Genomic DNA, 15446 nt, shown 5'->3' with positions numbered 1-15446 from the left:
TGAACTGTAAGGCTCAGTATCTTAGGCCAATTTTTCACCAGCTATAACTATAAACACTTATTAAAAAATAGTAAGTGTTTGTTCAAAAAATGGAAGCGGGTGGGCCAATCATTTATAAACCGACGTGTTTAAAATTAGAAAGCAAACAAGTAAAAACATGTATGCATGCACAAGTGTAGTATGTAAAGTTAAATATGCGTCTGAATTCCAAGACAAAAATCAGAGTCAAAAAGAGAATCAAAAAACGGAAGTCACAATCTTTTTTAATTAAATTCATTTATTTTGTACATTTTTGCAGGAATTGTTCTTTGTAATATTAGCCCTTAGTGCTTAAACTGAAGGTTAATCTTATTGCTTTTTAAAAACATTGTACTGTTGTACTTTCAAAACATTGTAACATATATCCAAATCTTGTTCATACACAACATTTAATAACAATCAGAGAACAGACAAAATAAGACATTAATAATTACACAACAGAGAATGTTAAGGACAACTGCCCTTTTAGTTCTAGATGTTCTTTCACAAGTGTGTGGCTTATTCTAAGATATAATCATAATGACAGTGCATAAGTTAATCGTGGGCAGCTTTTTAAAGTCACTGAGGTTCTAATCATGAGATGCCCCCCCCCCCATTCTGGCAGTTTTAGTCCTTGATATGCCTCTTATCAGCAGAATACAGCAAAAAACATTTCATACGTTTCACTCTTAACAAAGGAAATGCAAAAAACGCATTCTCACTCAAAAACATGCTGCAATACTGCTGTTATTGCTAAAGAGAAAAGTTGAACTTTCATCATCTTTCTTCACATATTTCATCATGCCAGATCATGTCTGTTGGAGAATATAAATTGTTGAGAAGTGCTGCTCCTAACAGTCCAAATCTAATAAAATGAATGTTTTTAATGTATAAAAACATTGAATGTATTCTTAGTTTTAGGAATTGTTTTCATGACTAAAGAGTTAAAGAAAAGACCTCGAACTGGTGTGGATAGACACTTTTGAAAACAAACTACTGACCTTTCAATACTTAAAGGGATAGTTCTCCCAGAAATGGTCATTCTGTCATAATTTACTCACTCTTGTGCTGTTCCAAACTAGGCCTGTCCCGATAAAAACTTTTTGTTGTGCGAAATATTGCCACAAAAAATGTAATGCCATAAACCATATTATTATCATTTTAAGACCATTTTATGCCATTGAATATATAATAATAATAATATAACAACATAATAATGCAAGAACTACAAAACTGTTACAGACTTCATTAAGACCCTCAAGAATCATATCAACTTGTGGAAAATGGGCATCCGATGACCCTTTTTCTCTGTAAATTCAGGGTACAATGTATTGCTGAAAAACACAATCCCTACTCATCAGTCAGATGTCTGTATGCACAAAGGCACATATCCCCATACAAGGCCATATCTGCTGATTTTTGCAGACATATTTTTACATTTGAATTAGCACAGAGTACACCTCATTATGTTCGAGAAGCTGCAAAAGACACGGGTGCCAGTGGAATGCAAAAAACATGGTGACATTCATTTTTATGTAAATATAATGGGCAATAATTACTGAGGTCATGTACATATATTGTGCAATAAGTCGATATATTGATTATAGCAACAGGTCTATACCAAACCTGTATGACATATGGAGGAACATAGATGATATTTAGAATAATATCTGAGTGTTTTCTGTCCATTCAATAAGAGTCAGTGGGGTTGGATGTTGTTTTGGAGCCCATTAAATGGACAATTTTTTTTTTGTCCATTTAATGGGCTCCAAAACAACAAAATATATATTTTTTTTAAGTCAGGTTTGGAATGACAAGTAAATGACAGAACTTTCATTTTTGGGTGCAATGTCCCTTTAAAATATGCGTAAGCCTGCAAATTAAATATGCCAACAAAAAAAATATGTAAATAACAGAACATACATATGTAAATGTATAACAGAACATAATGTAAACTATATAGATCTTCTAACTGGCAAACAGAAGCAAGCACAAACCTGTTGTTTGTAACGTTTCTGGTGTATTTTTTCTTCCTATCTTTGAGGCCCATTTACAGACTATATTGTTGATGACAGGCCTGTAGAAATTACTGGAGATGCCTACAGAACTGAAATGTCCATCAGCCCATTAGTCACTACTGATACTTTCCTTGACCTCAAGAGGCAGTGTGTCGAAAAGATGATCCTCCACGAAGAGAAGGTTTCTCTGAAGAAGGCGACACTGGCCAAGCTGGAAAGGCAGGCAATCTAAGCAGTTCCCTTTGAGCTCAAGATGAGACAGCTGAACTAACTGCCCAATCGCCTCTGGTACAGAAGTGATGCGGTTATGACCCACACATAAAACCTTTAGTTTGGAACATTTAAACAGCTGATTAGGCAAAACTTCTACCTTGTTCTCTGTGATTGCGAAATGTTGAAGATTCTGAAGGAATCCAACCTCCACTGGTATACTTGAGATGAAATTGTGGCTGAGGTCAATGTGTCTCAGCTTGGGCAGATTAAATAGAGCTGGAGGAAGAGTCTCCAGTTTATTCTGACAGATAATGAGGGACTCCAGACTCTTTACTAGGCCTATTGATGGTGGAATGGCAGTGATCTTGTTGTACCACAACTTGAGGCACATCAATCTTCTCAGGTGCTGAAAGCTGATGATCTCCTCAATGGTCCGGATATTATTATTTTTCAAATCCAGTTCTTGCAAGTTAGCCAAGCTAAAGATGGCATGGGGGATCCTCTCCAAATCACAATTCTGGAGCTCCAAATCAACCAGGCTGGTTATCTTCTTGAGGCTGTTCAATACCGTTAACTTAGTCCCATCATTGTGTATCATAAGTTTGGTGAGATGCGGCGAGAGTTCTGTTAGATTATTTGGTATTTTGTTGAGATTGCTTTTGAGGTACAACGTCCTCAAGTGTCTCAGATCTCTCAGTGACTCCAAACCTATCATCTTGTTGTGTTCAGAGCTCAAGTTCCCAATCAGGTTCAGTTCCTTAAGGCTCCTCAACATATAAATCCACGGTGGGATTTCTGCAACATCAGTAAACTTAATGTGAAGGCATCGCAGATGGTCGCGGAGAAAAGTGAAAGCAGTTTGTTCGACTTTAGCGGGGCAGTGATACAGATGTAGTTCCCGTAGGTTGGTCATCTGAGAAACTTTGGCTGAAATCCTGACCTCAGGAATAAGCTCTAACTTGAGGACTTCCAGGTCGGTGAGGTCAAATACAGCATTAGGGAGTCCCGACAGCATAAAGAGGTGAAGTTCTTGTTCATCCTGAGCATTGGAGTTCACATGCTGACGTAGTTTTTCGAATGTCCACTCGTGGTTAAGGCTTATTTCTCGTAGTTTGTTCTCACTAACCTCCGATAGAAATACACCGAATCGTTTGGAGTACAACTGGTCGTACTGGTCGACCATGTGTAGAAGAAACGCAAAGTCATTTTTGACATCAGGAATATCACTAAAGCTACTTTCCTCTCTGACTTTTTCAAAAGAGTACTCCTTAAGAGGTCTCCTGAAGAGCCAGTACAGCTTATACAAACACAACAGTCCATAGAGACATATCAGAGCCATGAAAGTGAAAACAAGTTTCCTCAACATGAATGCCATGTTGTGTGTGCAACAGAACTGATTATACCCGGTCAAACTTTCGATTTCAACTTGGCATTTATGGCAGAAACTGATCTCTGAGGCAAATGTTGATGTATAGCTCAAGATCAAAACGATTTTTAGTGCTTTTATGGCTGTCTGAGCCACGTAGAGTTTATAGATGAAGTCACTGTCTTCTACATGGACCCGAAATTTGCGCACTTTCTCAAAAAGAGCCTTGGCTTGTTCTCCATCTTTTTTATCTAAAGTGGTCAAGCTAGGAGCTTCTGCGATAAGCTTTTCGGTTGGAAACTGCACCGTTGGAGTTTCTATCAAAGGTGTAGACTGACTGCTGTCCTCCGAGGATACGTGTTTCTGGAAAACCACACCACCTGTGAACCTCTGCTTTTCCTCAGAATCTTCACAAGCGGTTTCAGACAAGGCTTTGGTTGTCCATGGTGATTCAAAGCACCGCCCCAAAATTGAAACAAAGTGTTCAATCTTTGAGCTGGTCTTTGGGTACTTGAACCAAAAATTGCTGCTTACCATCAGCAATATGGTGTGTATGAGGGCAAGGTAAGGGAAGTATTTGTTGTACCATGGTAGGGCCTCATGGTAGCACATTTGGTTGACAAAAACATACTGCTGAAAGTCCAGATTTGTTTTTCGTCCTGTTTGTTGAGACCCCATATCGTCTCCTTTTGGTGGGGGGGTAAAGTTGCAGTTTGTGCTTTCCTCAAGAATGGGAAGACACGCCACTTGGTCTTTGGACAACTGCATAGTCCCCGAAAAGATGGCTAACATCAACATTATCACCCCAATATAATCCATGAACACGTCCCACCATGGTTTCAGAATACGGTAGTTCGGCTGGACGTCATTAAGGGAGGCAACTTCAGTTAGAGTAAACATCCCTGTAATAAAGAATAGTGCAGTCAGTGCATATGAAACCAGTGCAACTTTGAACAGAATTAATTTGAGTCTACATGTATCAACATTTAGAGATGTTATTGGTGTACACATTTGAAAGTCTTAGGTGTTTATTCTTAAATAAAATAAACAAATACTATATTTGATTGAGTAGATTTACATTTTGTCAGATTCTTTCACCGAAAGTGACTTAAACAGTACAAATGTGTACACAAGAGAGCGAGTTAAACCACACAGAGTGCATGTACTGACTGTGCATGATTAGACAAATGCCTGCTGGCCACATGTGGCTTCAAGTTACACAATGAAAGGTCTGAAACATCCCAAGAGCATGTCATGTTTGAAATGGCACTTCACTGTGATGAATAACATGTTCATGTGGCAAGAGAAACACAAGTCCATTCACTTCAGATATAGTACGATTCCTGATTCTAGGTTAAAACATTTGTGGCTGCCAATGTCTTATTAATAGCCCAATTCTGTTTTTAAACTCCCAGTAGCATGCACACAGTTCGAGCACTGCTTTATTTGATGCCTGCTATTTTCTCAAAGTGGTGCGTGAGAAATAGTCTGGAAACACATGGCAGCTGTTAATCATTAAGAGTTGTCTTTGTTAACCATTTCTGGCCATTAAGAAATATAGAATCTAAGAAGCCTACATATCGAACTTTGAGGTGATTGCATAACTGCGTCATTCCACAAAAAAACTGTGTTTGATGTGTTTTTACCTTGACTTTTATATAGTGAACTTTCCAAGACAAGTTTAAGCGTCCTCCATCACATCAATTCACATTTTGTTATTTTTGTCAGTAGAGGGCCATCGTAAAAATACAAAAAACTGTTTTAATGTACCGTATGTATTTATTGGATCAAAAAAAGTTGTAAAGAAATTATTATCAGTAAACTTTTAAAAATCATTTCAGAATGGAAATGCAGACACATTTAGTCGATGACCCTGTAAATTTAAATAAAAAATGTATCTAGGTGGTTCTGAAATGGATATTACTAGGCTAATGAAACATTGTCTTAAAATAGAAATATCTGAAACGCTAAACGGCTGAACTCACATAACCTGCAACCCCAGGGAATAATGTATTTCTATGTAGTAATAAGAAATAAGTCTCAAAGACCCAGATGCAAACAGTAAACCGGTTCACTTACTGTCTCTATGTTGTTTTTCACTAGAATGGAAGAGTGCGCGCTCTCGTTATCTTGATTGTCATATTGCTTAGACGCTAGATTTGTCAAAAGTTGTCGTTGAGCAGGAAACGGGCTACAAAAGTCGAATACCAAAACCCCACAGAACAATCTTCTTTTCCGTCAACCACTGTACACGCTGTCCAGAGAAGTCTGAGTGCGGCGAGTGGTTTAAAATATGCAATTGTTCGTCCGAGCTGCTCCCACTCGTAGTTCAGCAGTCAAGATGACGGGGTCGTTCTGTTCCGTTGGTCAGCTGCCGAGCTCATTGGACGCTGACAGCGTAGCGTTTATGAACGCACTGGATAAAGGTGAATTACCACCAAAAAGTCTTTTAGAGATGCAGACGCGCCCTGTACACAAAGCAGTGTTTTAGATGAAGTTATTATTATTATTATCATTAAATAAAGTAGAGTCTATGAGGTATTACAGTTCTGACAGTCATAACTATTAAGACTAACCCTTTGCACTATCTTCCACTTTTTTTTCCCTCTTCCTTTTATTATGAGGAAACTAGGACCCAGATGCTTAAATGATGCAGCAATGGCTGGCACAGTGCGCAGGAAATGTTTTGGTAACTAAAACCAACCCACTCCAAATGTTTATTTTTTTCACGTTTCAAGTTTCAGCTAGTTTGTAAGAGGAACATACTGTAGATTTTCCTTTGCTGTCTTACTGAATCATAAACACGTGCATTTTTCTTCTTCTTCTGTCATTTTTCCCCCATCAGTGTTTCCAATGCTTTTAATTATTATTATTATTAATAATAATAATAATAAACCATGATAGTCTATAATTTATGACATGCATACTTATTTCTCTAAATTACATAAGCCCAAATGATCTACATATTTCAACAGTTTATGCAAGTTTAACACTTTATTTTACACATGCAGCTGCCATAAAAACAGATAAGATGTCATGGCCTGTTTATCAGTACATTTGCTTCTTTATTGCTCTTGAGTTTCATTAGAAGGGAATGGGTGATCACTTTAGAGAGATATGAGTGTTCTCGCCATAGCATGATTATAAAAAGGCCCAACCCTTGGTTTTTGAGGGCATTACAAGTGGAATTAATCCAGTAATAACTTTGAATGAGACATCTGCGTTACTAAGCACAAATGTTTAAAGAATTTAGGGATGGTATATGATTTTTAAACAGAGCATGATTGTTGGAACTCTGAACGCCTTGTCAATAAACAGTGGAATTAAAAAGAACAAATAGTGTCAAATAGTTTTAAAACGAGACTGCAAATCACGTGCATTTTCCATTGTAGTCAAATTAAAGCCACGTGTAATACTGGACAAGTAGAATGTGTTTCATACCAGCCATTTATTCAGTAGCCTACTGTTTATAATCAATTTGAGCTAAAACAAACTACACAATTAGATGCACATTGTGCTAGGACTGGCTCTAACGTCGAAGTTGGGCTTCTTTTAATATAAACAATTTTATTATAAAGAACATAGCAAATCAGATGTGAAAACAGTTATGAGCAAAACACCTTAACTCCTGGAATTTCAGAAAATAGACTACATCGTGTGAAAAATAGGACAAATTGAACATTTAAAATGTGGCGACCAAAAAACGGAATGTATTTAAACGCAAGAAACATCTTATGTTTTGAACATGAATGAGTTTGTCGAATCATAAATAAGTAAATTTGGTCCGTGTGGCTTTCCGTCTCCGCCCTGTACACGTGACCTAGAAAACCTATTAGCGGGCGTCCATTGTGTTCAGCAGAGAGTCACTGCTGTGTAAAACAGTAACAGTATGGCGTCAACCAGCCGGTTAGTCACATTTCTTTTGGTTTTGTGTCTCTATGATCTTGATCTGTAAACGCATGGCATAGATGTCCTTTGAATCTGTACAGTGTGGGCCTCTGTAGGCTTTTAGTCGTAGTTTGTTGTCGTGCGTATAAAGGAGATCTTGGATAATGAATACACTGTCATTTTATGCTAGCGCATGTTACCTATCCGTCCGCATCTTATGAAATAAGACTAAATGAGAGCTTAATGCTGCTAATAATTTTTTAACCAATGCAGTCAGATTAGTTGTTTCAACTACGTTGAAGGTTTAGATGCCTGTCAAAACCAAACCAAAGAGCACCGTCACGTCCGAGCTAAAGCGCTAACTGCATGCGCATCTCTAACCAGCGGGGCGCTTCACAACTCACCGGAAGTGATTCCCATTGATTATTTATCTAATAAATATATTGATTTATCTCGACACATGTCTGCGTTGTTGTGGCTATAACATCAGTGTTTAGTAGCAGTCATCTGCTGTAACAGTCGAAGCCACCCTTCAGTCCACTGTTAATAATGAACCTGTTCTGGATTTTGACATGTTGAGACATGTTTTTTTTATTGTGTAGCTGCTGAAATGACCAGGGCAAAGACAGATTCTTCAATATTCGATTTTTATTTTTTTTCTGTATTATTATTTGTTTTATTTTTTTGGAACGGATTCGTCATAATTGAGATCTGATGCAAACAGAAGCTTATGATTGAATCTATCTTTCTATCTATCTACCTATCTATCTATTTGCACAAATGTATAAAATTATGCATAACAAGCCCTCAGCTGAGCATATGTCATATTCAAAATAATGGATAACTTAATACAATAGGGGTCAGGAAGGGACACTGAAAGTTGATGTGAAAAATGAATAAAAGGAAAAATAATGCAAATAGAACTTTCTGTATGATGCATATAGGATTAATCTGTATCTAATTAAAAGAGAAAAATCTAATATGTCCCTGCTTTATATAAACATCTGTGCTGGCTTGTTTAACATATTGTAGTGTTTACTGTATCCACAGACAAACAGCTTTTTTTAATGTCAGTAGAGTTCAAGAGTTCATGTGGATTTTTCCTGACCTCTGGAATTTTGTGTGTTATAGTGGAGACTATATTCCCAAGGTGCAATGCCCCAATCACCCCGAAGCAATACTGGTGGAGGACTACAGGGCAGGAGACATGATCTGTCCTGAATGTGGCCTTGTAGTAGGTACGAGTTTCCACCTGCTTCTGAATATTAGTGCTTGTTTAAAATGTACTCACCCCCATGTCAGCCAATGTTAATGTCTTTTTATCTTCAATCGCAAAGAAATGTAGCTTTTTAAGAAAATCATTCCTGGTATTTTCTCCATATAATGGATCTCAATGGTGGCCAACGGCTGCAGGTCCAAATTGCAGTTTCAGTGCAGCTACGAAGGTCTCTACACTATCCCAGCTGAGGAATAAAGGTCTTACCTAGCCAAACGTTCTGTAATTTTCTTAAAAAAAATACAAATTTATATACTATTTAACCACAAATGCTCGTCCTGCATATCGGAAAGGTCACATGTGAAAAGTGAATGGGCAAAGAAAGTCAAATGCCCTTTAAAAAAAAGGTAAGACAACGATGTCAGACGATTTTTATGTTGGAGGAGAAAATGAGATGGAGTTTTTTGACCCAACCTTCTTTTTTGACCCGGAGTACACAGATGAAGATTTAACCACACGTGACCTTTTCAACATGATTATGTAACGTGTGAATTTGTGGATGCAGATCACGGAGCTAGTCCAAGATGTACATTTGTGGTTAAAGTATATAAATCTGTCTGTTTTTAAAAGAATATTATCGATCACTTTGCTAGATAAGACCCTTATCCCTCGGCTGAGATTGTGTAGAGCCCTTTGAAGCTGCATTAAAAAGTCCTGTAATGTTTTCTACAAAAACCTTACCGTATTTTCTGGACTATAAGTTGCACTTTTTTTCATAGTTTGGCCGGTTCTTATAGTCAGGTGCGACTTATTTATCAAAATTAATTTGATATGAACAGGGGGGTTGCACAAGATCCCGGGCCCTATGCACTGGCAGTCCTCATGGGCCCCCAAATAAAAAATAAAATATATTCCAGACTTTTCAAGGGCCCTCTCTTCCTTTGGGGCCCTGGTAATCAGTACTGGTTTTACCCCCAGTCCGACGCCCCTGGACATGAACCAAGAGAAATGAACCAAGAGAAAACATTACCGTCTACAGCCACAAGAGTTCAATTGCTCCTGTAGCCTGACACTGAGCAGCATAGAGCGCCCTCTCGGGGCTGTAAATGGTAATGTTTTCTCTTGGGTCTAAATAAATGCGACTTATAGTCCAGTGCGACTTGTATGTTTTTTTTTTTTTCTCATCGTGACGTATTTTTGAACTGATGCGACTTATAATCTGAAAAATATGGTAATTTCTTTTCAATTTAAGACAGAAAGATGTGAACATATTTAGGGCCCTATGAAATCCGTTTTATTTTTTCCCAAATTCCGTTTTATTTTTTTCCGAATTCCGTTTTTCCGTTTTTATTTTTATTATTTTATGTTTTAATTTTTCTCAACTCATTTTTAATGGTTAAATCTAATTTGTATTAATCAAGTCTAATTAATTAAAATCATAACACTTTTTCACAACAATGTATTAACAGTTTAACAAAAATTACATGTTTAGGGCCCTATGAAATGTTTTATTTTTTCTTCACGATATGTTTTTTTGTTACCTAATTCTGTATTGTAGCACATCTATTTATTTAAATGCATAAAAACAACTTAATTTATTCTAATTTCTTAAAATAGCCTTATGAAATGTTTTTTTTTCTCAGAAATTCTGTTTTGTATTTACATTTTTCTGTTTATCAAATGAAGCCATAAAACATTCATAAAAGTTTTCTTTCAATTGAAAATTAAGCAAACTTTATTTTTTGGTAAACAAAGGGGCTTTACTATTAAAAATAAAAAATGGAGGAAATGTTGTGTGTTTATTCCTTAAAAAAATAATGTTTCATTTTAATAGTAGTAGTAGTAGTAGGCAGCTATGTGCATTCTGCTGAACAATAGTAATACATTTCTGGCAAATACTTGTCTTTACATTAAACCGGACTTTTATTTTGACGGGTTACCTGTTGTGCCCAATTTTGACCCCCTTCCAAATTATTAACCCCCCCCCGTTCGAATCGCTACCTGATTGTCTAATCCTAACCCCTCCATCAAACCTACTCCTAAACCTACCAATACTAGTGGGGTAATAATTTGGCAGTTGGTCAGAATTGGGCACAACACCAGGAATACCTTTACAGTTCTGTGCGATATGACACTAGTTTTACTCAAATCAAACAGTCAAATGCTCAAAATCAAACAGTCAAATGCTTATGAAGTCACTCTCAGAGCAGTTCTGGAGATGTTCCTCATGTGTTCACATCCTTATTTAGTGAGATGACAGAAGCTGAAATCACCGCGAGCGTCACGCGCTCTTCAGTGTGTGTAATAAACAAAGTCGCACTTCCACGGCTGCGCCATTCATTAACACAGACACGCAGGAACCATATTTAAATAGACTTTTCCGGCTTAATATTTACAGATATTATTCCATATTGCAATTTGATGTAAGTGCAATGACCTACTTTTGATTAATTCATTCAAAATTCTGTGAAAATCCACGTTAAACTGTAAATTCCTTTTTTATGACTGGATTCTGTGATTCTGTCCGCATTTTCTGCATCGCGGAAATCATAGGGCCTTACATATTGCATGACATGGGGGTGAGTAAATTATCAGGAAATGTTTCTTCTGAAAGTGAACATGCTTTAAGTGGACATATTTAATCAATAGCTTAATAAGACAATAAGCTTTTGGTTGTTTTCTTCCTCAGGTGACCGTGTAATTGATGTAGGGTCAGAGTGGAGAACGTTCACCAATGAGAAAGAAACTAAAGACCCGTCTCGTGTTGGTGACGCTCAGAATCCTCTCCTCAATGGAGGAGACCTCACCACCATGATCAGCAAAGTAGGGAACTCGTCTGCCTATTTAGTACCTTTGCATTTGGAAGGTTTGGAGCATAATTGTATGTTCTCATCATGATTTATTTTTTAAATATATATTTTCCATCTGATATTTCAGGGAACAGGTGCAGCAAGCTTTGATGAGTTCGGAAATTCCAAGTACCAGAACCGGAGAACCATGAGCAGCTCTGATCGAGCCATGTTGAATGCCTTCAAAGAGATCACCACCATGGCCGACCGGATCAACCTCCCCAGAAACATCATTGTGAGTGTCTCAGCCTGCTGTTATTCAATTAGATGGTACCATAGTTATGCTGCTTTCAAGTGCACCTGGAAAGTCGGGCAGTCTGTATATTGTCACACATTCAGGTCGGAAAGATGATGGAGGTAGGCTAAACAAAACCAGAAAATTATATTGTGAACAATAAAGCCAAATAACTACTTCTGAATTGTGAAAATGATTCATTTCAGGCACATGCTTTATACATGATTTTGAGCAAAATGTAGTTTTCATAAAGAAAACCATGAGTTATTATCTTTACACTTTTCTATGAGCTTCTTCATACATTTGATGAGTGAACGATTGAAATACAGCATGCAAAAATCATTCATTTCCATTTACTGTAGATGGTTTCTTCTCACTGATCTCTATATATAGATTACAGAAATTTGATTATGTATTATAGATCGTGTTTCACATCGATTACCTTCCGATGTCACAACTTCAGTTTCACACTTGGTTATCCATTTGACTAATATTTCCAACCTCACTTGGCAAACACATTCCTCCATCCTCTCCGTAAACTTCTCTTTCTCTGTTACAGGACCGAACAAACAACTTGTTCAAACAGGTTTATGAACAAAAGAGTCTGAAAGGCAGAAGTAATGATGCGATCGCTTCGGCCTGCCTTTACATAGCTTGCAGACAGGAGGGCGTCCCTAGAACATTTAAAGGTTGGAACTGCATATTCCTTTTCTTGTGATGTTGTTGATAGACATTATTATACTGAATTGATTGTGTCTGCCGTCTACATTAGCTGAACCCATAGTGTGCCACAGTCGGGTTCTGGAATTAAAATCCTGCTAATTTTCTCCATAATTGGTTGGAGGAATTGATTTGTAACTAACTTAAAAACACACTTGCTGTGAGATTGTTAATCGATGGCATTTGCTTTTGTTGAAGCTATCAGACCACATTATATAAATTAATTTTTTTAAAGAGTTGTGCTTAACAGAACAATACCTGGTGAAAAACTGCATTACCCTTGATTCCACAAAGTATGAAATTTGCACCAAAAAACTGTTTTAAATAAATATTTGTATTATATTTCGATTTTGCTATACATGTAAAAAAAAAAAAATATATATATATATATATAAATCTAATAATATTTTAATCAGTTTTGTAACTCTTAAAATACTTTTCTAAATTCCCTATGGGAAAAATACTTCCAGAACAAAGGCTGTTAAAAAGTGGGTGGGCACTTTTGCCCTCAGTAGCATGAGTTTACTTGTTTGAGCAACCAATAGAAGGCAGAGGGAGTGGAAAACCTCTCAGTTTTGTACCCGTTTTTTGGTGATGCTAGTGATGCAGAAATGACATGTTTCATCTTATGCATTATGCTGGATAACTCTATAACTGAAGATATTTAGCTAGCAATGCTCCAGCAGGTTTGTTCGTTTAATAATTTCGATCTCCCTCCGCCTCAGAAATCTGTGCCGTGTCTCGGATCTCGAAGAAGGAGATTGGCCGGTGCTTCAAGCTTATCCTGAAGGCTCTTGAGACGAGCGTGGACCTCATCACAACCGGCGACTTCATGTCCCGTTTCTGCTCCAACTTGGGCTTGCCCAAACAGGTGCAGATGGCGGCCACTTACATCGCCAGGAAGGCCGTTGAACTAGACTTGGTTCCAGGGCGCAGTCCGATCTCCGTGGCAGCTGCAGCCATTTACATGGCCTCTCAAGCGTCTGCCGAAAAGAAGACACAGAAGGGTGAGAGAAATCAAATGAAGACTTCATATGCAAAAGTATTTTTATCAGGCTCCTATGTTTATGTAGGACCTATTCATTGCCAATAAAGTGCGATCACTGAACCGGAGTCTGATAAAAACGCTTAAGAAAAAACTAGAGGCTCAAATATGTAATCCAGTCTTTGCAATTATCCCATAATAAAGGGTGATCTGTTAGTGTCCTTGATTAATGGAATTTGTTTCTTGTGCAGAGATTGGGGACATTGCTGGAGTGGCAGACGTCACCATCCGTCAGTCCTACCGTCTCATCTATCCCCGCGCAGCCGATCTCTTTCCTCCAGACTTCAAGTTTGACACACCGGTGGATAAACTGCCTCAGCTGTGAACACCCTTGTGCCCCACTCTCACCGCTCGTTGTACTGTCTGAATTATTGCCCTTTTTTCGCTTTGAAATTGGCATGGTTTGCTCTTCCCTCGTGAAGGCACAAGCCTTTTGAAAAGACGACGGCAGGGATTCGACAAAGTACAGAAGGCACATTCCAAAATTAATCACAGATTGCAGGCTGTACTTTCATTTGTGTGTGTGTATATAAATTGTACATATGTCTAAGTGAGGATTCGGTGGTTGCAACTAGGCATATTTCTTACTGTAACATTTTCTTTTGTAGGAAATGATTTGTTAGCTTGTTTGCATATTTAGTAACTTAATAAATGCTTTTCAGAAAAGCATGGTGAACGTCTTGGAAATCCCCAAAACTGCTTACCTTGAGCTCTGAAAGCGTGTAGCTCACAGATGGTTTTATTTCCCCCTCTTTTTTTTTAGGTCACGAGGGGAATGGTATGAGGCGAAAGTTTCTGTTTGTGTGTTTCTGTTCCTGTACTCACAGCTCTCAGTTATTATAAAGATTTCATGAAACACCAGAGCATCCTTTTTGAAGTGACAATAAACCACTTGTAACCTCGTAAGGTCTACAAAAAGCAGAAAGTCTCACAACTTACATAATAAACATTTAATTTTTGCATTCATGATGGCTGACAGTTTTAGCGAAACCCTGGTATTTACACCATTGTCAAGTCAAACTTCACAACTGTACCTTTGAAACTTTTCTTCTGCATCATGCTCAGACATACGAGTATAGTGGGTAGAAAACCTTTGTACAGTCCTTTGTTTTCCAACAATTTATATAAAACATGGATATTTTTGTCAAAAGTTAGTGCTTCCAGCTTGATGTTATGTAGTGTAGCCTTTATAATGCACCAGACCTCAAACTAGCACCTACCCCTCCACTTGCTTATTACACATACGAAGCTTCAGGCCTAGTTTTGAACATCTAGACCAGTTATTGGTATATTCATTTTGATATTTGGTGTCTAGCATAGATTCCAGTCTGTCATGTCTCATGACCACTTATGGAAAAACATGAAATGGAGGAAGTTCAGTAGGGAATAATGAGGTAATGTGATCGCTTGTCTCACGCACACACTACTGCTCAAAAGTCTGAGGTTGGTATCATTTTGCAATGTTTTTGAAAGAAATCTCTTAAGCTCACCAAGGCTGCATTCATTTGAACAAAAATATGATTAAAAACAGCAACACTGAAATATTATAAACATTTTAAATTACTGGTTACTAGAATATATTTGAAAAATGTAATTTATTTCTGTGATGTCAAAGCTGAATTTTCAGCCCTTTTTTTGTTTTTTCAAACAAATCCTACTGACCCCAACCTTTTGAACGGTAGTGTAAATCCACTGACAGCTTAAGTCTGGTATCAAAAACAAAACATGACCCTATCCTGAAACATGATAGAAAAATAACTTCCTGAATGGAAGTAAATGCATTTCATCTTTTAAAACACTGACATATACCAAAGTACTTTTATAAACTGTCATATATATATATATATATATATGAGCAGAGTTGTAACTGGTAGTTCA

At 37.4% G+C, this 15446-nt stretch overlaps 2 protein-coding genes across 2 annotated transcripts; one reads left to right on the top strand and one right to left on the bottom strand.

Annotated features, from left to right (window-relative positions):
- Positions 1-1820: 1820 nt before the first annotated feature.
- Positions 1821-6213, bottom strand: LOC132155029 (volume-regulated anion channel subunit LRRC8D-like). Its single transcript, XM_059563793.1, has 2 exons — positions 5695-6213; positions 1821-4517 (listed from the first exon to the last, which is right to left on the bottom strand). The coding sequence occupies exon 2, from the start codon at positions 4513-4515 to the stop codon at positions 2146-2148; it is 2370 nt and encodes a 789-aa protein (XP_059419776.1). The 5' UTR covers positions 4516-4517; positions 5695-6213; the 3' UTR covers positions 1821-2145.
- Positions 6214-7419: 1206 nt separating this feature from the next.
- gtf2b (general transcription factor IIB) lies at positions 7420-14426 on the top strand. The gene is made up of 7 exons (XM_059563791.1): positions 7420-7521; positions 8635-8741; positions 11409-11542; positions 11657-11803; positions 12363-12492; positions 13249-13530; positions 13760-14426. The coding sequence occupies exons 1-7, from the start codon at positions 7505-7507 to the stop codon at positions 13891-13893; spliced, it is 951 nt and encodes a 316-aa protein (XP_059419774.1). The 5' UTR covers positions 7420-7504; the 3' UTR covers positions 13894-14426.
- Positions 14427-15446: the final 1020 nt, after the last annotated feature.

Source organism: Carassius carassius, chromosome 12 (genome assembly GCF_963082965.1).
Source record: "Carassius carassius chromosome 12, fCarCar2.1, whole genome shotgun sequence".
In the NCBI taxonomy this organism is placed as follows: domain Eukaryota; kingdom Metazoa; phylum Chordata; class Actinopteri; order Cypriniformes; family Cyprinidae; genus Carassius; species Carassius carassius.
Note: the sequence above shows the minus strand (reverse complement) of the source record. Positions and strands in the feature narration are given on the sequence as shown.